At 51.7% G+C, this 23929-nt stretch overlaps 1 protein-coding gene across 2 annotated transcripts in view; it reads right to left on the bottom strand.

The window, feature by feature from the left end:
• Window positions 1-6072: 6072 nt before the first annotated feature.
• The window catches only part of EIF2B3 (eukaryotic translation initiation factor 2B subunit gamma), a 148093-nt gene continuing 130236 nt past the window's right edge, over window positions 6073-23929 (bottom strand). For both annotated transcript variants that reach the window (XM_034778512.1, XM_034778513.1), the window contains 2 exons: window positions 17857-17960; window positions 6073-6275 (listed from right to left, as the gene is read on the bottom strand). In XM_034778512.1, the coding sequence (XP_034634403.1) occupies window positions 6223-6275; window positions 17857-17960 (157 nt within the window). In that variant the 3' untranslated portion in view covers window positions 6073-6222. The remainder of the gene's footprint in view (window positions 6276-17856; window positions 17961-23929) is intronic.

The following is a 23929-nucleotide window of genomic DNA, read 5'->3' as shown; positions in this document are numbered from 1 at the left end:
GGGCACGTAGCCTGTGCCAGCCCTGGGGAATCGCGGGGCCTTCCCGGAGTCAGGCTGACCTGATCGAGAAGCCTCAACACCAGCTCAGGGAGAGCTCCCCACACCTGGTGATTCTTCTCTGTACCCCCCTGACACTGTTCGTGCCCCAGAACGTTTTGGGAGGATCGCTGGGCTCTGGGGCTGGGGTGGAAGGGGGGAAGGAACAGTCACTTTTGTATGTTACAGATCTGGACACAAAACAGACGCGGGTTCGCCTGGCACCCGCAGCACCGAACCAGGCCCGATCACAGCACCCCCAGCGAGGTGACTGCTCACAGGTCCGTGGTACGTGCCCCCTCCCATTGAACTCTCATCGAAGCACAGATGACAACGGTCTGGAGTCGGCATCGCTCGATAACGTCTCGTCAGCGCTTGCCACCTCCCGACCAGCACCTGCGACTTTCCCATCAGTGCCACGCAGGGCGGGGGAGTCCAAGGAGCATTTTAGTCCTCTGAAGGCCCCCTCAAAGTAAAAATTGGATTTGACCCTCCCCCTCCCGAGCTCTAAACCCCCTTCCTGCCCGAGGGTGCCCGAGAGAGAGACGGGTTTGAAATGTTCACAAGGGCCCTCCCGAGGCGGGCACGCCGCAGTGCTTTGCCTGCCAAGACCGCCAGGATATCGTGGTGCCAACCCTGGGCAAAAACCCAACACCCCCCATGTCTAAGTGAGGAGCAGAGAGAGAAGCAGCCTGTGAAATGTAACAGCTCTAGCAGACCCTTGGATTGCAAGGAGGCTTTGATGACCAATATGCAACCATAGAGCCCGGCCTCAGATTTCAGCTCGCGGAAAAGGCAGGCATTGACTGGCAACCCAGGGTTAAAACTCACAACAAACCAGCAGAGGAAGATTTAAAAAACAAACCCCAAACCAATCCCAAGAATTTGTTTCATGCTTCCTGGATCCCTCCCCACATGCAGCCGCGTTTCCCTGGATGGCCAATTTATAATCAGCAGAATGGAATGCAGTAAATTAAATATTTTTAAACAACTTTGCTCTCTCTCTGGTGAAAGAGCACAGAGATTGCTCTTTCTTGTCTGTTTCGTGCTGGGTGGTCTCCCCGTCCGCCCGCACATCTTCCTCAAACACAATTAACCATTTAGACGGTGCACAAAGGAGTAGCTTATGCATACAACACCAGGAGCTCGCTGCTTTGCCGGCGGGGGAGGGAGAGGGAAGCGGCAGGCTGCCCTTTTATTTTCCCTTAAAAACAAAAACAAGAAAATCCCTTTTTCCTCTCCAAATCAGCCCACCATTTGCCTTGAATTGTAAAGGGGCCGATCCAGGCTCATCAGCTGTCCTTGAATTCACTCCAACAATCCGACTGCTTTCTTTAAAAAAAATTCAGTATTAGCCTTTTAAAAGCTGTAAACATACAAGTTTATATAGGCTGCTAATCTCTTGCCTTACTGATTTCTATCCGAGCAGATCTGCGATGACTGGCTAGAAGGCCTTTCAGGAATTGCTGTACGCTGATTTGTCTAAGAGGCAGGGCAAGGCTGCGCATCTTGGCTCCTGGCACCCAGGAGATGAACCAAAAACCCGCAGGATCCAGAGAGAGACAAGAAAGGAACCGTACACGGGCCTAATCCTGCAGCACTTGCCCAGGCCGAGCTCCTGCTGCCGTCAGTGGGTGCTCGGCCTGCTAGAGCTGGGGAGCTAATGAATGACCCCTCGAACCCCCAGGATCTACTTGCTGAGAGCTCCTGGGATGCCCAGGGTCAGCTCCCGGGGCAGATTTTCCCCTCGGCGCTGTTGGTGCTGACAATCTGAATCTCGCCCCTGGCTGCCTGCTTTCCTCGCCTAGCAGGGGAGGGAATAAGCCTTGTTCTTCCCCTCACAGCCTCTGCGCGAGGATCTCCAAGCTCTCTGCCTGCAGCCCTGGCACGCCGGAACCATCCCCCCTGCCCCGTTACCGATGGAGAAAGGAGATGGAGGGGGAGGGGGCTGGCTGGAGCCGACACAGGAGAGCTGCGTCAGTCCTGTTCCTTAGCACAAGCCCCTTCCTCCTCGACAGACAAGGGCTGGAGAGAATGGACTCTGAGATGGGGGATCCATTAGCACTTCACTGTTCAACCCTTGCAAGACTCCTGCTCCGCTCCCTCCAGTGTGTTACCACTCCCTGGGGGGGCATGTCAAAGTCCAGATTTGAGGCTCTGGGGGAAAGCGGGCCTGTCTGTCTATTGGGAAGCTACTCGTGAGTGTGCCCGGCGTAATCGAGGATAATCAAAGCTCGTGACCAGCACGCCAGCGCCAAACGCGTGGGCGGGTTCCAGGTGCTCGGGGAAGCTGACGGAATGAGGGAGTCGCTGCCACCGTTTCTAACGCAGGTCTCAGCACTGGCGGATCTTGACACGTGACAAGGGGATTGGGGAACACGTTGGATTTGGGCATGGCCTGTGGAGACAACCAAGCTGCCCCTTTAGAACCCAGGCGAACCTGCCGTTGCTCCTTGGAGCCTTTGGCCAATACGGCCTGGCAGTGCAGAAAGCGAGATGCGCGGCTCGTTATGTGAGAACATTTTTGTCCCTGGGCCACCAGCTGTTGGAGTGATTCTGGGACAGTCCCACTAGTGAGGGCACAACTGGCGGGACCAGCAGGGCATCGTGACAAATACTCCTCTAGGAGCCCAAGCCAGCCCAGTGAAAACAAAGCAGCCAGGCATGAAAGACAGACGAGGGGTGAAAGCAAGTGAGCGGAGGGCATGTGGCTTCGAGCTCAGCAATGTTTTCTGACTTACGTGAAACGTAACACAAGATTTGGACCCAGTATTTCAGCTTCAGGTCTGTTTTTTGTGAGCTAGATCATATTGGCGTTAGCACTGTGAACAAAGCAGCGACATCGCCCCAAGTAAATACTAGCCGGTCTCTCTGTCCTCTACCCCCAGCAGGGCACACACTAGCCAGGCATACGATGCGGGAAGGAAGCCATCATGCTCACTGGACCACTGGACATACTGAGTGTCTGTAGCAGGAGGTCAGTTTACCTTCCTTTGTGCCCCCCAGGCTACAATCCAAAGTCTCCAAAGGTCAGTGGATTTGAAAGCTCTGATTAGCACCAGGCCCATCTACCCCTGACCGATAGGGGAGGCCCCAGGTCAATGACAGTGGGCACAATTGGCCACAAGCTGCCTCTCTCTTCCTACCAGCTCATCCCGTCTCCCGGATGGCCGGGCCACTGGAGTTACGGAGATCACACGCCCTTGGGCTGCCTGGTTTTAACACCGCAGGCGTGAATGGGAGCGGGGGACTAGACCAGGAGCCCTGAGTTTGCCTCCCACTGACGGTATCTTCTCACTGTCAAGGCAAATGCACTCTTAGGGCTCTTCCAGATTTCTCCATGCTCCCAGCCCCGCGACCAGCAGCTGTGGCCTGAAATGCCGTCTGCTCTCTGCCTAGCCAGCAGGTTGCATTCTTTCCTGTTAGACGAAGCCAAAGGAATGGCTTTCCAGGCCGTCACCCCCGAGGGTGAATGTCTGAAACGAGCTCTTAGGATCGAAGGAGAAGGCCACACGAACCGTTCGCTGGACCAGCATTCGGCGGCCAGGCCGCCCCGTCGGCACACCAGCTCTGACACTGACTCCTCGCCAATTCCGAGCTGCTGCAAAGGTCCTGCTGCTGAGCCCTAGAGCGCCCAATGGGCTGACTCCTAGCCGAGACCCTTCTCAGGAGCCAAGGGCGGGATGTCCGCAGCACCAGGCGCTCCGCTGGCGAGCTCCCTGCCACTGGAAATGGTGCCCTGGCTTTGCTGCATTCTGGGCGTCCTGCAGGACGTGCCTGTCTCATGAGTCTTCTTGCAACAGTGACGCCAACCGCCAGCTCCGCTCCCCTTGGGAATGCTCAAGAACAAGCCTGCTCCGAAAGTGCCAGCATCTACAGAGGATTGGCAAGTCTGATCCTTTCAAACGTACGCTGCTTTGTACATCACGGTCAGGGGCGTAAAGACCCCGGTGATGGGCGCATTGCAAATGGGTCAGAGACACCAGCTTGCTCAATTGCTACAGCACGGCAGATCAACAGTGAGAACAGCCACATGTACGGGCCTGGGTACTGTATGGAAGAGTCACATTTGCACTCCCAAAGAGCCGCGCGTTAAAGCTCTGGGGTAATATTTTCAAAAGCATGTCAGTGACTTAGGAGTCTAAGTCCTATTTTCAAAAGTCATCTAGGCACTTAGTCACTGAGGCACTTTTGAAAATGTCACCCTGATTGCTAGTTTCGTAGATCCACCTGGTCCATGAAGTCCATGGCAGGTCAGCAAGGGTTAATTCCCGGTGCCTGCCTTGGGGTTGTGAAGGAACTACTCTTCCGAAATACCCTTCGTCATTACTGCCACACACATCGAGTACATAAAGAGGGACTCTTTGCTTTGATAATTCAGGCTGTGAAATCTTGCTCTGCAATCTACTTCTATCTCACACCAAACACCTGCAGGTCGTAAAGGGAAAAGAATACTTCTCAGAGCCCAGCGAGGTTGGAAAGTGTCAGAGAATGCTAAATTAATACCGCAATTCTAATTGCACAATAAAGAGCCTCTCCTTCCATGAGCTCAACAAAAGGACTAAAGCGAGGCGTTACCATAGAATTACGGCCCAAGGAGATAAAACTGAAGCTATTAACTTAGGGGAAGCTGGTTTTTAAGAAGATGCGTAACATCAATAGACGGAAGGGAAGGATGGCTTTGGGCTGAAGGGGAAGCCCCGGGACTCAGGGGATCGGGACTCTACACTTGTCTCTGACAGATTTCTAGCAGAACATTAAGCGAGTCACTTAAGCCTCTCTGTGCCTTCGTTTCCCATCTGTAAAATGGGTATGACACTTACCTCCGGCTCAAGGCATAGCTCATTAACATACATAAAACAGCCGAGATCCTTGGAGGAAAGGGATTTGACATCTATTCACACACCAGCCTCGCAGGTGATGCTAACCTGAACTGAACTCTAGCTTGCGTTGTGCTCTCCACAGCCTGGCACAGCCCTCCGAGCCAGCACACCACCCTTCCCATTATTAGGAGGGCCTTTGATGTGGGTTTGTAATGTATGAAAGGCAGGGCAGGGCTGGATTATAACCTCTCCCTCGTCATGCGGGTCAGGAAGCTGAGATTTTCCGCCAGGGGGGTCTGTGCCCACAAGACACGGCTTTGAATGCATCACGGTAGTTAATGAAATATCATCTCTCCCGGCGAGTAGCTGGAAGCGCCTCTCCTTGTCAAACTGCCAGGCTCAGAGAAGCGTCCCACTGAATCCGACTAGGTTCCAGTCAAGAGCTTGTAGGCAGGAGCCGCAGGCCAATTTGCAAAGTTGCAAGAACAGCTCGAGCTTCAATCCCATCCAGGTGCTTTCCAACCCTGGCAGGACAACCAACCACAAGGCCCTGGAGTTCACATGACAGCTTGTTACTCATCTCGCCCTGTGAGTCACCCACATACAGTTTAAGTGTGTGGAGAGGGACCTCACGTCTGGCTTTACACATGCTGGGCTTTCAAGCAAAGGGGCCATACAAATAAGGCTGATAGCGCTGATGGTGACATAACCTCTAATTATGTTCAGGTTTCCTCCTTCCCCGCTCCCCACACGTGCGGTCTTGGGCTTAATTTCAAAGCAACAGGCCAAATCCAGAGGGTATGAATGGGAACGCCTTTGGCGCACCGGCCTCAATCACAGTATAGACGAAAAACAGCTGCGTAGATTCAACGTGTCTGTCCCAGCGTAAGGGGGGTGGGAGGGTTGGAGAAGCTGCAGGAACAGCAAGGAAGTAACCCTGCTTTGCTGCTGGGCTTTCCCAGCCCTCCCATTGTGCCTAAAGCAGAACCGGGCTTCCCTAAGGGATCGGGACGGTGCTGCAAGCCCACAGAGCCTGGGTTTGTATCAGAGTGAGATGGACTAAGTCGTTCTTTTGAATGGGCACAGTCTGTGTGGTCCCAGCTCAGTGCTACTGGAAGAGAACAGTGCCTTCGCTCAGCGGGCAGGCCCCGATACCGGGCTCCACAAAGCAGCAGGCAGGTGGGGAGGGGCCAGAGAGAGAGAGACAGACAACTCGGGAAATGCTTCTTTATTAAGACATAAATACAAAGTTGCACGGGAAAGGAGCGCTGACAGCGTGAGCTCTGCCAGGCCTGCTCCAGACGAAGGGTCTTCCGAAGAGGCGGGCTCTGGCTTCCTTAAAGGCATCTTTACAACCGGCGTGTTAGATTTCCATCAGCTGTTCGCTGCCCACAATGACTTCGTTAACGTGTTTGGCTGAAAGATTAAAAACAAAAAGGAGGAATTGGGGTTTGTAGCAGAGTTTGGAACCCAGCACTCTTCAAATCAGCATCTTTAGGAGAAAATGGGAAAAGCAGATTCCAGTGAATTTCCACATTGCTTTGCTGGTCCGCCCCCCCCGTCTGCCCCGTGTGTCTCAGTCACTGTCCCACCCACACGGCAAAGGCCTAAACAACTGACCAAACACCAGAAGGGCAATGGAATGAGATCTCCCACGTAGGTGTCACTTACTACCCAAGGCACCGCTGCTGCCGACAGGTGTGCGTCTAGGCACCGGCATGGAAGCGTCAAACCCAGGGGGAGAGCGTGACAGGAACTTTACGTCCGGCCGGGGCTTTCACAACTTGCACTGCAGTCAGCAGGGGCTGGGCGTGCTCAGGACCCTGCAGGATCAGGCCCAGTGTCACAAGTAACTTGTAAAGGGATTGTGAGCGTCTATGATCCCTGGTCAAACAGGCTCACTTTACAAGTCAAGAGGCAGGGTTTTCCTTTGTTGCTTCCTGCCCCTGGGATCCAGGCACACAGCCAGGCTCTTTCCAACCTCAGCAGTGGGCAGGGGGCGGTGGGCTTAGCAGCGGGGACCCTTAAGGCAGACTCCAGCTCACACTCCCATATCCCGCCTCTGGGGGAGGTGAAATTGGAAAAGGAGACTCAGACTCCCAGCTGTCCAGCGAGGATCACAGCCCTGCCCCACCGCCCAGGGGTGTGAGGACAAATCTGGTCCAGGTCCAGGTCGTGAGGTGCTCACACACTGCAGTGATGGGCCTAGGACAGACAGGAATCGGCCATAATGGTGGTAAAGACTCATGCTCTTTTACTTGCCCATCTCCGTTACTCCCCTGGGCGAGGAGGAGTTTGCCAGGCTGCTGGAAAGCAGAGATTAAGCAAATCCTTAGCAGTCCTGATCCGTTGGCAAGCCAAGGTGTTCTCCTCGCTGCGCGTGTGCGCCAGGTACACAACTAACGCCATGTTCACAGAACGCCACGTTTCAAGGAGTCCTGGCCCTGCAACAAGAGTCTTTCCAGCTGTCACCCTATCCCTGCACCACTCTGCCGACCCTTCCTCTCGTCAGCACAGGGGCTGCATGGGCTAATCACGGACTCACTCCGGAGGCCTCCCACCAGTCTAGGGAGAACAACTCAACAGTCACATGTGGGCAACTGGACCCTTTGCTCCTAACTGGCTTTCCAACCCATGGGGCATGCTCAGAGCCCCAGCCTGGATTTCCAACTTCGAAATCCAATCCTCACCACTCGCTCCCATTTGGTCTGGTGTCTATTTATTGTTAGACTCCTCACTGGCCAGAGAGGCATGCCAGGGAAAATCTGGGGCTCTGCATAATGAAGGACTGACTGTCCTGGTGCCACGTATGAATGTGCTGTAGGCAGGCACCATGCAAGCAGCAGACCGGAGTCCCAGCCTGTAGCACCTACTCCTCTTCCAGTCCTGGACCCCCCACAGCTCTGCCAGCGTGCCTCGAACCAGACCCGCAGCACGTCTTGCTATTCCATTCCTCGCCCCCTTGCAACCTTCCCAAAACACTTCAGACAGGCCCCGGGCAACTCCTGCTACTCCATTCCTGAACCTCTTCCAAGCAGATTGCCAATCATGTTGATTTGTGTGATGTGGATAAGACCCTGGCTAGATTCCAGCGCAGATTAAATGCGTCTTCAGTGAAGTTTGTAAAGACCCATGTCAATTTTGGATTCTATATATACATTTGTAGCACTTGTCTATTCTAACAAACACCATTTCATTTCATCCAGTGCCCCTCACTTCCTGTCCTAGGCTTATGGAGCTTTGCTGTATTTTGTAAAGTATTTTGCCACCTTTCTGGGGTACTTTGGACTTCTACAGCTCACAAATATTTACAATAGCTCACATTTTTAACATCGGACGAGCTCAAAGTGCTTTGCAACAGCAGGTGAATACCACCCAGTCCATTTTACAGATGGGAAAACCGAGGCACAGAGAGTTTAAGAGACTCGCCCAAGGTCATGGAGTCAGTCAGTGGCACGGTGGAGAAAGAACCCATGTTCCCAGACTCCTAGCCCCTTTGCTCGGTCTGCTAAATTACATTGCCTGTCGGTATCACCAAGGAGAGCCAGACGATCACAGTATGTGATGCCTGGCCTTAGCACGACTGTGCCAATGACTCTGAAAGGCTGTAGGCTCCCCTGGGCCTTGCTGCTAGATCAGAGACTACAATGAAGCCACCAGACCCATTTTCACCTGTCTGGGGGTGAACCGTAAATCCACGTACTGGTTTTTAATACGAAGCGGAATGGTTTGGCTAGAAACTAAAAGCTTAGCAGCTATCTGGCAGGCATGCAAGAGGCAGGAGAGAATACTGTGTGCTTACGCCCACTGCCCGCCTCCTCCCTGACTTCTCTGGAAAGCCCTAGGTACAGACGGAGTCTCTGGTGGGTGCCGATCGGAGGCTGCTAAGGAGAGCTCAATACAGACAGTGTTTCGTTAACAGACATGGCTGCTGCCCACAATCTCAGTTCAAGCCGAACCCCTGGGTGTAGGGAGAGGAGAGACTGCCAGGGTTTCTGAGAGACTGCCAGGGTTCCAGCTGCATTCAGACTGCACAGAAAGAAGAGGAATTAAAGGAAGGACTTTCAAAAAGCCTGAGCATTGGACGCCGCAAACTTAAATCGTGTTCGTCGAGATTTGCTCCACCCGGGAGCATCTGGCGCTATGCAAACACAGAGCGGTTCGACACCTTCGAACGCCCGATTAGCACTTTGCTGGCGCGGCCCGGCCCAGGGTCGGTCTGGGCGCTCAAGCCGAACGTCTGTGGAGATTTCACTGGGCGCAAATCAAAAATCTGTCACTGCTTACAGATGCGATTCTGCTTCGCAAGGCATTTGTTTACAGGCACTGTGCGTCCAAGCGCCTTAGAAACGCAAGCCCGGTATGTGGGGAGCCAGAGAGCCTCTGCGGCTTGATTCCAAACAAACTGTAATGCAAATAAACATGGGGCGGAAATGATCTGAATCCCAGCGCAAACCCAGCCATAATCCTGGGCGCTGATGGCCCAGGGCCTTCCTTTCCAGCACGGGCCGCGCTCTCTGGGGGAAGTAGATGCCACAGCATCCCGGTAAGGGCACCGGGAAAGCATCTCCTTGTTTGCTCAGTTAGCCCCTAGCCCCACTGCTGGTGGTGGTGGCAATGCTCCCTTGGGAAGGGGGAGGGGGAGGAGGGGAAAAACAAGGTTAGGGCGGAGGCCCAGGACCACCCCGACGGCCCAGCCCTCGGGGGCTCCAGCAAACAGTTCCGTTTACTCACTCATGACATATGCTGTTTTATAAACCCGTTACAATCCAGCAGAAACCAGCCCCTGGCACAGAATTACTGCTCCATTACACAGCAGGGAGGAGAGCCACCCGCCGGGGGTTTGCTCGCTTTCAAACTAAGGCGGAGGGAGGGGAGGCTGCAGAAACCCACAGGAAAACCCGCGCTGGGTGGCTCCTAGCATCATCTCCCCTGGACAGAAAGGATGGGAGAGCCAAAGAGAAGCACCGTGGCTAGCCCTGGGGAGGAAGTGAAAGGAGAGCAGGATGAGGGGAAGCAGCTGCGGTCTGACACTGGCAGGCTGGGGGTTTGGAAGGGGAATGTGGAGATAAAGAAGGGAAGCAGGTGGCGGGGGCCGAGGTGTTTGTGTTTACAAGGCAGCAAGGGGTTCGCCAAGGCCTGCTCTAGCCCCCTCTGACTTGAGTTAGACAATCAGCACACATCGGGGGGAGCAAAGTGCGGGCCCCCAGAGGTGGCTCAGAGTTCTGCGGAGCAGCCTGCCCGCTCGGCCGTCTGACCCAAGGGGAGACTGCAGACGGTGTGTCTGGAGCCGAGAGCTGGGACGCACTGGATTGGCACTCAGGAGCCTGCAATCTCAAGCAGAGGGGCGTGGCTGGCCTGCCCTTCCCCTAGCAGGGTAGCGGAGCCGGGCAGGCCTGGAACGAAGGAAGGCAAGGAGAAAAGCTGAGGGTAAGCTGTTAACGGACTCGAAGGACGCAGCAGCCACACTGCTCTGCCCAGCAATGCAGAGGGCCACGTGGCTGGAAGCTGGGGGTGCCCGGGAGGAAAGTGAGCACCTCTGGGACTCCGGCTGAGTGGTAGGGTCAATACACAGCTGGCAGCGAGCCTGCATTAACACTGGTGTGCTGCTCTGGAGCATGGTACCCTCAGGATTTGGGCTAGCATAACAAAGGCATACTGAGACTGCTCAATCCGTGTTAACCCTGCACACCAGAACCTCCCCAGGGGGCTGGGCTGTTCGTGTGTTGGACAGGGTAGGGGGGAGGCAACAAGGTGGTGAAGCAGATATCCCTGTGGGTCAGATCAGATCCCGGGTGTGGGGAGGGACGGCTGGAGAGCAGAGGCCCTGGGAAGCATGGTGGGTCTGCTCTAGGGGGTCTCAGGAGGCAGGTTGGTCAAGGTGATGGGAGAGGGAGTCAGTGGGAGCGAGAACTTGACTGGGTGGGTGTGTGGGCGAGACGGACTATGGTGGTGTCTTTATTCAGTGGCCTAACGGAGAGAGTACAAGAAAGAGCAGTAGCTCGGGACAGAGTGGCTCAAATTATCTGGCTGAAATGAAAGATGTTCTCACTGCACCTGCCAGGAACTAGCAGAGAAGAAATGGAAGCGGGTGCTGGACTGTTTGTGGACTCGTCGGAAGAGATCCTGAGCTCTTTTCAAAGGAACCAGAATGCTACCAGCAATGCACCTCAGACAGCGGCTGGGAGGATTGGCAAGCAGGGCAGCAGACTGACTTTCCAGGGGAACCAATCACACGTTGGGACACATGGGAGAGAGGCATCTGATGCTGTGGCCAAAGTTCAGAAACTCAGGTAGGAATGGCCAGGGGTGGCACTATGTTTTTTTGCCACCCCAAGCACGGCAGTCAGGCGGCTTCGGCGGCGCGCCTGCAAGAGGCCCGCTGGTCACACAGATTCGGCGGCGTTTCTGCGGGTGATCTGCCAGTCCCGCGCCTTTGGTGTACCCGCTACCGAATTGCTGCTGAAGCCACGGGACTGGCGGATCTCCCGCAAGCATGCCGCCGAACTCGGCCTGACTGCCGCCCTCACGGCGACCGGCAGGCCGCCCCCCGCAGCTTGCCGCCCCAGGCACGCGCTTACTGCGCTGGTGCCTGGAGCTGCCCCGGGAATGACATTGGGGGAGGATACTGACATGCTATCAAGGAACTAAACAATGAAAAGCTAAAAGATCATCTGATCGGTATCAAAGTGTCTCTGAAAAGAACATCCACTATCATAAGATAGCGGACAGGGCGCACTGCAGGAATGAAAATCGGGAGAGATGGGACCAAGATAGATCCACACGGCAAGTCAGGTCGGGAGCAGGTTTCAGCACCTTCCCACGCTTTGGAATGGAACACTAAGGGACATGAAGCCCTTCAGATCTGACACCTTGGATCAAACCTTTACAAAGCCTGTCAGAGTTGCCAGATTCATTCTTGAACTTCATGCCCTGATAGGATTACGCTGGGACAAGACACCAACCAGCACCACCTAAGTGAGATACTTAGCATTCTGATTGTACGAAAGGTGCGGCCGACTGGGCTGAAGAACGGGAAGTGGCTTATACTCGTTGTTCCCACACTGTTTCTGTTAATTATCAGCAAAATTACTTCTGCCAGCAGGGATCTCCGAAATGTCAATTTGAAGGACTTTATTCCCCATGGCAGCGTGTGCCTAGATGAGGAGCTTGTCACCACAAGAGCTTGCTGATTGCCATGCTGAGCACACGTTGAGTTTTCCTTTCCTTGCGTAGGCAATCATCGGGGTATTTCTCCTGGCTCTTTAATGTGCCTGAATTCTAGGAGCGCACAAGTGGTTATTTTCTCTGGATGGAGCATGTGAAAATATTTCTACAAGGTTAAGAACTGAGGCCTTCCGGGTAGATTTTTCACAATCAACAGGCAGAGTATGTGGCACTTCACTTAACCCTTTCGTGCAGGAAGCCTGAATTTCCCCAGCTGAGAATCCCCGGGCTAGCAACCAAAAAGTCCGCGATAGCAGAAAGTGGTAGACAAAGTATTACTGAATGGATGTCCTAGGGAAATTACATACCACCACTGAAGGACAGATCTCATATACCATCATTATCCAGTGTCTGGAAAACGGACGTATGGGGATCAGTCAGAAATGTGCCAATGACCTGGAAATGACTTCTTTAAGAGATGCCTGTTTTTACTGCCCAGTACCTCCTCTCCAAGGAAGCCAGCCTTCAACGATGATTTTGCACGAGTTCGACATCATCTCCAGCTCGCACTGGCCTCTGACAAACTGAGCGTGTGTGTGAACTGGTTTGCCTGTGTCCGCGCTGCACTGGGAACCTGGGGGAACTGAGCCGTGGCTACCGGCACAGCAGCAAGTGCTCTGGTGATTAATAAGATTCCAAACTTGCTAAATACTCTCAATGCCCATTGCCATCACTAGGGGGCACTCAGCATCGTGCAGGGGCAGACCCTAAATACAATGGGTGTTATTCCAACATAGAGGGGCATTGGTAAGATCCATCAACTCACTCGCAGATCCCTTGGCGTGTACCGATTTGGCCACCTCCTGTCTACACCAGGAGGACACATGCCAAAGAGTGACTGGCGATATAGTCTTGTCTCCTGTAACCTTCCAGTCCTGGCTTGACATCAGCCCCACTGCAATACTGGCCTGCAGCTAAATGCCACTGACACAGTGGGGTATGGGTACGGCTGTACAAAATACACCAGGCTTCTGAGAAAGAGAGTGGGGGAAAATACATTGGTTTGTCCTTATTAACAACATTTTAATGACTGTTCTGTTGAGGAGCTGTAGCGCCTCCAGGCTTTGGAGCAGAGACCTGACAGTTTGCAGGGGGGTGTTGCCCTGGTGTCAGGGCCTTTTGTCATAGCTGTGAAAAACTGCCCAAATCTGGCCAAGTTATGAGCCTTCGAAAAATCTCAGTTTGCACATGCTCAGTAGAGACTTGTTAGTTTGGCAGCTAAATTCTCCGAAGAGTCTGTCTGCACTGAGCGTGCTCCAATCTGGGGTAGCAGGAGCTGAGCTGGACTTCCCCTGCAATTGCTGCTTCTGGCCGTTGTGACACTGGCACAAGGACCGAGTAGGGACAGTGTCTCTCCTTGCGCTCAATCCTCCAGCATGGAGAAAGAAGTTGCCTGACTCAAATGCAGAAGGGACAAGAGCCTGACTTGGGAGTGGGGATGGCAGAGGGAGCTGACTGGAACAAGACGACTCAGGAGAGGAGAGGGCAGATGCTGGGACTGACTGGTCAAGGAGACTGAGAATGGGAGCAGGAGGGAAGGGTGCAACTGGGACTGGGGTGTCTAAGATCAGATGAGGAGCTGGGGTGGATGACTGGGTATGGTTAGGCAGAGAGACTGGGACAAGGAGTGTGGTGGGGGTAGACTTGGAGTGAGATGAGGAGCAGGGAGGAGGGGAGGGACAGACAGGACAGGGACAGGTTGGAGGAGATGATGCAGAAGGGGCCAGGCTTGGAGAAACAGGGGCGATGACTACACCCTCCCTTCTATAACCTGGAATGGATTCCCAGTCTCAACAGTCCTCTACTGTCAGCAAATATCTGTGACACCGGCTGGCAAAGTGCATCTCATCCCCTTCTAGTGCTGGTCCACACAGAAGATAACCTACTACAGCTGTCAGTTACTCCATTAGCTGAAGTGGCAGAAGTTTTGCTGTGGAGCTAAAGGTTCCAACTCTACTGATGACCCATTTGGAGGCCAGTATGATTCCACCGGAGGGAATTTCTGTTTTTTTCAGGCTTTTTTTTTTTTTTTTTTTAAACCTAGGAAATTACCTACAAAAACTACATTAAAAGAATGTAGTTGCAAAGTCAAGTACTCAAAAGTTACCAAATACTGAAGCCCCGCCCCCCCCCCCCGTGTTTATGCATTAAGACACAGTCTTTAATTACATGATCTCATACTATTTTTTCCAGAGGACCCCTGCTTCATTCAGTGCCCAGAATGCACCTGCTCTGGGGAAGGGTTAGGGTTGTGTAGTAAAGGAAGCAGGGAAGTGCAGGCAGAGAAAGACGTGTCGTATGGTTAAGGTGATGACTGCCATGCAGAGTTTGAGTCTATCCCTGCCTCTGCTACAGAGTTCCTGTGTGATGCTGGGCAAGTCACTTAACTCCAGCGTTTCCATTGCGTGGTTTTCATTTTCTGGGTGCCCAACTTGGGAGCCTGCGGCTGAGCACTCAGCTCCAAGGGGAGTCGACGGGAGCTGCGCTCAGAACAGATAACGGGCTAGAGAATGCCAAGTGCTCTGCAGAAATGAAATCCTCCAACCGGACACCCAGAATTGGTGGATCCTTTTGAACTTAATTTCTCTGGCCCAGCTCCTCAAAGGTATCTAATGCCAGTACTACCAATGGGCATCAGGCACCTAAATACCATAAGGAGCTGTGCTTGTGTGCCTCATCTGTAAACTAGGGGTAACAACATCCCCTCCCCTCACAGGGCTGAGGGAAAATAACGCCATGCCTGTTGGTGAAGCTCTCCGACGCTCTGGTGATGAGCGCCACAAAGCAGCCAGGAGGAAATCAAGAATTCTGTCTTCAGAGCAGGGCTGGAATAGTGCGCAAGGCCCAGAGCCACACACTGTTCAGTGAGGAGAAAACCAAATATCGGGCAGCGGTTCACTCCATGTGCACTGTCCGTCCTGCGCGCTGGACACCAGACAGCTTGTGATCCCGCGACGACTGGCTCCTAGAGCATCGCACGAGGGGGCGGAATGAAGGGTGAACGGGCAACCTTCATTCTGGCATTTCCTAACTTCCCGGGGTTTGCTGTGCAGCTGTAACGTCCTTTGCACATAGTTTTGGGGGTGGTGGTGATTATTTATACAGCCTCTAAAGCGTGCTAGCCCCTTAACAACCAAATGGACAGGCCAGGGCCCTGCCCCAACGACAACAGGGATGAAGGCTGAGACAACAAGGGCATCAAAACCAAGGGAACGGGGGGATGTTGAGCATGTGTTTCGCTAGTTCCGCACTGCTTTGAAGGGAGGCTATGCCAATTTACTGCTGAAGCCTGGTCTGACTAACTTAGACCAGATGCGTAACTTGCTCGCTGCTGAATTTGGCCTAGTTATTCCCTTGGGAGTTGCACCCACTTACGCCAGGGGTCATTTGGCCAACTTAGCCCCAGGCTGGCTTCCTGACTAAGCCCCAGAAGCAGCCCTCCCTCTCTCTCACCCTACAAGACTTCAGTGTTTATAAAATATCCCTGTGTCTGTGGTTCTTTTGAGCTCATCTTTTCAAACAGGCTGAGTGTAATCCAGATAACAGAGTCCTGGAAACACTGAACCATGGAAAGCTTTGCAGAATTAAGTTCTTCTAGAACTGCCATCCATCCCTTTACCTCCCTTGTCTTAGGCACTTTGTCTTTCAAACTGCTACTCAGGCAAGGCAGCTTGGCTGTTAGTTCTCTGCTAACGCATTCCCTGAATTAAGGCATCAAAGAGGAAAGAAAGTGGAGGGTTCCTAAGCAGGGTAATAAAACCAACAAGCAAGAGAAAGGGCTTTCAGGAACCATGCTGCACAAATTCAGATACTTATTAAAGCGACACAGCAGCTCCACGCCCACGTTGTAGCAGTGGCATTTAGCTGCAGTGGGGACAGGAGTCAAGCCAGGACTGGAAGGGTGCTGCAGACAATCAGCTCTCGAGCCTCTCGGGCGTCTAATATTCCTTTGATTTTCAGGACCCTAGAGCTGGAGAAGCTTTAGCACGCTGCCTCCAACCTATCACCAATGGCTAACGCGGGATTGCTTCGGCTGCAGGGTTGTGCCCCGCCCCGCAGGAAGTCACGGGGGCTCTCACCACTGCCCTGGTCAGACTATTCCACAGCCTCGCAGGCCCGACTGCTGGGAACATTTTCCAGCTTTTCAGCCCAACTTGTTTAACTCAGTCCCAAGACTCTCAGTTGTGCCGTCCGAACCACCTTACACATGCCCCGCCCCTTCTTTTTACATAAGGAAAGGGAGGTGAACTGGTGTGAGTTACATCTGCCCATTAGTTGGGGTAGCCGGTCTGCTCGCACGTAACTAGGTTTCATTTTGCAAAAGGGGTTAGAGAGCCAGTGAAGCCAATGGCTCCGCGCCCCCGACTGCTTCATCAGAGCGCTCGGGGGTCATGAGAAAAGGCAGCATCTAGGTGTCGGCATGAAGTGATCCATGCGGACAGCAAACTGTTTGCCAGGATTCACCAAAGAAACTGAACATAGCTGACGTTTCCAGACCCCAAACTCTCGGGAGGCTTTGGGAAACCAGGTGAAAACAGCCTCATGCCACTGAGAGGTGAAAACGGGTTCACGGCAGAGACTAACAAAATGCGACACAGTTCAGCCTTGTTGACAATCTGCTCGATGGAGCAGCAGCAGGACCCGTAGATTCAAACTGAAGTGTATTGGCAAAGCTGCATGTGCGCTGGCATGGCTGTGAGAACACCTGCACAGAGCCTGCCTGCTCGATCTGTGGATCACATCCATCGTATTAGTACTTCCCTCTCATGAGCAACAGTTTCACTCTTAAATTTCCAGTTAAAGAGAAAACTGTAGTGTAGACAAGTCTACAGCAGGGCTAACAACACACAGCCCAGGCACCAGAGCCAGTTAAAATTAAAAAGTACACTCTGAACATAAAAGCAAGCGACCAAATCCAGGTCAGAATGAATGACTTCACATGGAGTCTGTCCAGACTCTCACTTTTGTCATCATTCCACACCCTGAAGTAGAGATCTGCCAGCTCCCCACCCCATAAATATTCATTAAAGCCCCTGTTTGTGATAGGATTATGTAGACAATCTGCCCTTTGTCATCTATGAAGGCGGGACAGTTCTACTCCGGCAGTTGCCAAGATGCTAGTGCTAACATGATGTCCCGACTTTACCCACCAAGCAAAGATTGTTCCCTTCCCCAGAGCCCAGAAGGTGCTTTTCATTTGCATAAAACAGAGCTGGTCGAAGCGGCCTTGATAGCTAATATTGAGCAGATGGTAATGTATGTAGCACTCAATCCTGACTCTAACGATGTCCCCTTGGATCAAGAGAGGGCCGTGCGCTGGTCCCTGTGGGCAGCAGCACTTTCAAAGGCGAGGGAGGCAGGGGACTGCATGGGCCAACTCGGTGGGCTGCATTCGTTCCCCTGGATGTGACAAAGATTATTAGTCAAAATAATGACTCTGTGCCAATGGCAACCTGCAGGCTGATTGTGGTCTCTGGGAACAGACTGTCTCAGGGTCCAGTGCTGATCTCAGAGATGTCCATGGGAATTTCGCCAGTGACTTCAGTGGGAGCACCAGTCCCTTAACTCCCCTTCATTCAAGAGGATGTTGCTTGGACAAAAAAATCCATCCTAATGTGACAAGGCCCCATGTTGCGGGAGCAGAACCTGCCCATTAGCTTACTGCTGCATCCAGGTGGAAAGAAGGATAAACTCTAGGGTAGAAAGTTTAGGAAATACCCAGTTCCTTTCATTAATTCTAAGCCCATGATAAATACAGCCCCCAGCTTACATTTGGGTTCCAGACGCTGGCTGCTTCCAATCAAACAGTCTCGGAGGTCAGCTCCTTTCTCGATCACGGCGTTATGACAGACGAGGCAGCTCTGGAGGCTGCTTCTGTAAGGAGAACACAAAAAGAAGTCGGATACAGAATTTAGCTAGAGATTCAAGCAAGTGCAGTAACTAAGTGCTCCACGCTCTCTGATGAGCCTAACACGCGATTCTGTAGGCAGGCGGAGCTCTGATCAGCCCCATCTCGCCTGGACTTTCCCCAAATTCCACACGTTCCCTGCCCACTGCGCTAGTTGCGCTGATAGAACCTTCCTGCCAGCTGTCCGAATGGGTACACAATGAATGGGTGCTTGCAGAAATTACTGGAAGACAGTTACACAGAGAGATAATTTTGCATTTAGCTGATTTGTAATAGGGGGGTGTCGCGGAGTATTGGGGGACTCAGGGCCCTGCACCCCCGGCCTCCTGCGATTCACCATGACTCTCAGCCAGCCAGTAAAGCAGAAGGTTTATTTGGATGACAGGAATACAGTCCAAGACAGGTCTTGCAGGCACAGACAACAGGGCCCCCCTCAGTTAGGTCCAGCTTGGGGTCCAGGGCATCCCAGCCCACCCCCCTTTGGGGGGGGGGGGTCAGAGCCATCTCTGCCTCCCAGCCATCTCTCCAGCCCGCTTCCAGCACACTGCCTTCAGCGACCCCTCCCACAGCCTTTGTTCAGTTTCCCGGGCTAAGGAGTCACCTGGCCTTCAACCCCTTCCTGGGTTCTCATGTTACACACTCAGGTATGCGCCTTCGGGCAGACTCAGACTCCCATCCCCCAATGCAGACTATTCAGCCACACTCCCCTGTCAGCATTCACACACCACAGTAAGAACAGTTCCAGTTCGTCACAGGGGGCATAGGACTTGCCACGGCCCATCTAGGCCAGTATTCTGTCTCCAACAGAAGCCAGCACCAGATACTTCAAGGAAAGTGTAAGAACCCCACAGCGGGCAGATGTGGGGTAATCTGCCTCCCAAATTAGGTCTCCTCCTAAAGCATGAGGTTCAATATCCCTGCCACAAAACTGTTTTTAGTATTAATTATGACAACTTTGGATATTCTTCTGATCCATATAAATGTCCCTTTTTGAAGCTTGTTAAGTTCTTGCTTTCAGTGATTTCCAGCGGCATGGAGTTCCACAGTTTTACATGTGGTGAAGCCCCCAGCCATTTTGATCTTTGCTCATGAGCATCCTCCCCCCGCCCCTTGGTGAACAGTTCCATTGTTCTGGCAGAATGCTACAGCCATTGGAGGTCCTGGTGGTCGATGGACAGGCAATCTATCGTGTAGCTAGATAGAGCCAATCCCACGAGGGCTTTGAATAACAGGACAGAGCTGTAGAACTGGAGCCATGTGGATGTGGTTGCAGTGACCCAAGTTAAGACAGGCTTCCCCACCACCACCTGCCAGCCCTACAAACTCACCCTGAGCTCCTCCCTGCTCACACACCATCATCAGACACAGATTCTGCCACCCAAACTTAGACAGCAATTCTCCTGCTGATGTACGAGCCAGGGTGGAATCCAGCTCCCTCTCTGAGAGCTGCAGCAAGTCTGCAGGGCTAACAGGAGCAACCCCTCACTTCAGGTCAGTAGAAGTTATCAGTTCAGACCCAGGAGTACACAAGGGGAGGTCTGGGGTGTAAGAAGGGGACACCATAAACACGTGCTCTGACTACAACCATGCGTGAGCCCAGGCCCTCCTCCCCCACGAGGAAAGGCGATCGGGATTCACTCTGGAGCTGTCCAGCTCAGGTTGCCTGGCCAAGCTTCTATGAAAAACATGTTAATAAGATAATCAAGTAGGGAAAAGGCACCAGCCTGTCTTTGCTTTCGGTTACTGTAGCATTGTCACAGCTGCGCCTTTCCTGCAGCTCCAGCACTACACAGCAGTTTGGAGGCCATCATGTTCCGGAAGAGAGCATTAGCGCAGAAATAATGTTTATCAGTAGAGGTCAGGTTAAGGAATGAATCAGTTCAGCACAGACTGCCCGGTGCTGCTGAGAGTTTTCCTAGCAAGGACAGAGCTGCCCCCTAACTAGAAAATCCTACCCAAAGCGTGCCCCACGCTCAAAGAGCCTTATCAGTGTGTGAGCACTGCACGGGCCAGTTCTACAGTCTATCTTTCGAGCCTCACGTGGGGCCCGATCTTGGGCGTTCCCAGCACCCCTAACTTACTGACTACAAAAGGAACTGCAAGTGCTCAGCGTGTCGCAGGCGTCCACCAGCGGTTTATAAGCCCTTACCCACTACCCGCTAGTGCACATATCTGCAGAGAAGGGATTTCAGGAGTGACTGGTAAGGCTCAGATAGGAGAATGCTGGGTCTGAGTGTGGAGAAAATCTTGGAGGTGGCTTGATAAGGAGAAGCGGGGGTTACAACCAAGAAACAGCTCACGCTGTCATCATCTTTGCACTGGTATCAATGATAAGCAAGTTGGGTGGGTGGTTGGGGTCGGCTGTGCTGATGCCAGGGAACCAGAGGAAACTTGCTGATGCAGGTCAGGTGCTAGCAAACCAGGGGAAATCTGCCCTTCTTCACCGCCAGTGGGAAAAAAGATAAATCACCACCTCCAAAGCTGATCCAAGCACTCAAGCGCACAGAATTTTAAAATAATTCGCATATTGTCCCCCCACTCACACAGAGTAGCAGCGGATCCAGTTTTTATTGTTCGGGTGGAGCACAACTTCAACAGATATAAACACATTTGGTGGGTGTTCCTTGCAATCGCTGACAGATGGAATGCAGCCATTTTGAAACCACTTGTAAATGCCGTTTTAAAAAGTATGCTCTGTAGGCTGCCAAGAGAAGGATTCTGTGTGTTTATTTTATTTGTATTTATTTTTTAATGTAAAGAGCGAGGAAGGACCTTTTATTCTCTTGCAGGGTAAATGTCACATCTCAGGACAAGTCTATTGTGTTCTCTAACTCTTTGGCCACCGCCCTTCGTGGCTGTTTCAAATGCTCAATACTATTTTATCCTGGTAGGAGCTCTGATAGCAGTCAGTTTGATGAACATTGATTTACTGCATCCTAATGGGAACCACATTTTTCTTACTCAAACGAAGTATATTTTTCAACTTTTCAGCACTGTGAAAATGGATCTCTTCTGACCTTAAAACTCGAGGATGAAATTCAAACCCACAAGAACAACTAATTTGAGTCGTTTGATTTACAGCTGAAATTTCAATTAGAATTTGTTTTAAGTGAGATCGCACAGCTGAAAGCCTGGCAGCTGGGGGTTTTGCTGAAAATAACTAGACCTATGCAGTGTGTGTCTGCATTCTAGAGCGAGTGTTTTACAAGTCCAGTCCTGCAGTGGGAACAGATGTAGACGGCGGCTAGCTAAAGCGCATTCGTTTGCTCCACAGGTACAATGCACAAGTGAGAGAGCGAGTGTGTGTGTCTCGAAGACAGAGAGACTGACTTTGTTTTTAAAAAAGGGGAGGAACAAGAGGAAGAGTAGTAATGGCCAAGGAGGCGGGGGGTGGGAGGGTTACAAGGATTTAGGGCTTTAAGCTGCAGACCACCTAACAAGATCACTCTGAAATGCCACTCATTCACACTACCCCCCACCTCCTCTCCTCTCCTCCCCACATTGTAAACAACTAATCCCAGCAGAAAACAACAGAGAGCAAAATGTACACACATTCGGCAACATTCCAGGCCCTTCTTTATCTTCTATTTATTTTTCTAAAAGGTCAGAGATTGTAGGGGAGGGGGGAGGAGGGGAGAAGAAAGCCAAAAACGCAGTCCATCTCTTGTGTGGGCTGAGCCAGTGTCCAAACACACAACATGGAGCTTTTATTGGACTAGGCATACTTCCCTTCCCCGCCCCCCAATTTGTGGCAAAATCTCATAGCTTTAAACCAGAGGACAGGGTGGTCGATTGCATTTGAAAGCAATGTAAAGAATTGGGAAAGAATTCCATCTCCTGTCAAAATTATAAATAAGGAAATATTAGTCCCAGAGACAGGCTGATTTACGAAGCCCTGGAACTGATGACTTTCAGGCTGGCTATCAGCCTATAAATCAAACTCTTAAATCAAATCTGTCAATTGCAGTTGCAACATGCTACTTTAGCAAAGCAAAGCATCTACCACCTAAGGTAGTCAGCTCTCCCAGGAATTGTGGTACTGTCTTCTTCTTAACCTTTGCAAAATATGCAATGCTCAGCACACAAGGATCAGTCTGCAGGAATCCAACACACAACCCATAATTACAGGCTACCCACTGATTATTTAGGACTCCATGATTAAAGTGATGAACGTTCCTGGAAGAAAGGGGCTTAAATAACGGAGGTCAAGACCTCAAGTGGAGCGCTGGCCCTAGACGTACAAACTTAGGAAGGTATGGATGTCACAGGTTTGCCTTACAGCAAATCGGCTGAAATGGAGATGGAAAATATCCAGGGCCGCTAGCTTAATCCAGTTGTGCAACAAAAGGTGATAGGCAACAAGGCAAGCTAGGTGTGTTACACATTGGATGGAGGATTTCTCACAAAGGCTTGAGAAGTGGAGGAGAGGTCGAGCGGGCTGTGGAATGGAGATGTACAAGCTCTAAGAGGGATGGAGCCCGGAGCGCTGTTCGAGAGCTACACGGATGGCTGAATAGAGGGCAGCACTGATGCATCCCAAAGGAGGTACAGCCAGTCCTACTTGGCCAGAAAGATGGCAGCCACCACAAGAGGCCTTCATGGTGGCAGATGAAAAGCAAGGAAACAAAGAGAAATGCTTGGTGCTCTAGCAGCTGCCAATACCTTCCAAAGGAGTCCCGCTTAGTCTTTCTTAGCCAGTGGCATGGGGGCTATGACACACAATCAAAGGGGTCGGACATTAAGATCATGGAAAAAATGGAGCGCTCCCAAGCCCGTTGTCAAGAACCTAGAGAATCCTGAAATTTCACTTTCATAAAAATACCTTTTCAGATGTTAATAATGAGTTGGGATAATGCAACTCCTCTGTTTATACACTCAAGTAAATCCCAAAGGCTACAGTAGATGACAACTGAATGTGCTTAAATTTAAGAGATAATTTTCAAAGAAACCAGTCTGTTAAAAGAATATGGGCTTTGATCTCCAGCTCTCCCCCTAGGGGAGTAACACAAAACTCCTACCAACAAGTTCTTAAGCAATTTGTATGATCTCTGAGGGTGTATTTGCTGAGGAACTTGTTTTGTGTCTCTTTTCTAGCCAGGTCTATATACTGTGCTCATTACAATGGTATGATTGCTTTACACTTCTCCTGCCCCACACCCTAAATATTGAACTATGCACTGTGTGTACTTGCCTGCATTCATATTTTCCAGTTACAATTCATGGGATCCTTCACATAACTGACCCAGAAGAACTGCCTCTGAGCTACCATCACTGGTTTTAGAAGGTGAAATACAGGTTTCTGGGCAAGGTGGACTAGGAAGTGGTTCCTCACCTCTGACACTTCAGTTTAGTTACCTCTTGTTGATCTTGGAGTAAGTCCATCTGTGGACCTTCATTTAGCTAAAAGTCCAGTTGTAATACATGGCAGATCTGTCGTAGCCTTTTTCATTGTAGGAACCACAGTACACGACAACTTGTCTCTCAGGATTCAATCGTTTACAGGTCTTATTTTAGGAGTGCTGTATCGCCCGCGATCACATGCATACTCATCTGATGCAGAAGTCATTTGTTTCTCATTTCAAAGGCTTGAACCAGAACTATTATTCTTTAATTTCCAACTCTGATTTAATCCACAGGTTTGCTAGCTGACCCACCCCAAGCAGATGCCGTGATAGTTGGAGTACATAACAGGATGGCACTCTCCTGGGGATTTTTCAAGTGCAGTTCTTTGTGGTATTGTGGGGTGCCCCATTTAGGATGTCACATTAAACCTCCATTCAAAGTGAGCCCATTTGAGAAGTTGTTTTCTAAATGCCTGTCCTGCCAGTGGAGCTGGAACCTGACAGCCAAGCCAGGTTCTTTCCTTCTCTCACATTAGCACTAAAAAAGATTCTGCAGCCCAGTTCTGCCTTAGGCTACATTTGTTCACTTGTCG

The sequence above is a fragment of the Trachemys scripta genome, chromosome 8, assembly GCF_013100865.1.
Source record: "Trachemys scripta elegans isolate TJP31775 chromosome 8, CAS_Tse_1.0, whole genome shotgun sequence".
Classification (NCBI taxonomy): domain Eukaryota; kingdom Metazoa; phylum Chordata; order Testudines; family Emydidae; genus Trachemys; species Trachemys scripta.
Note: the sequence above shows the minus strand (reverse complement) of the source record. Positions and strands in the feature narration are given on the sequence as shown.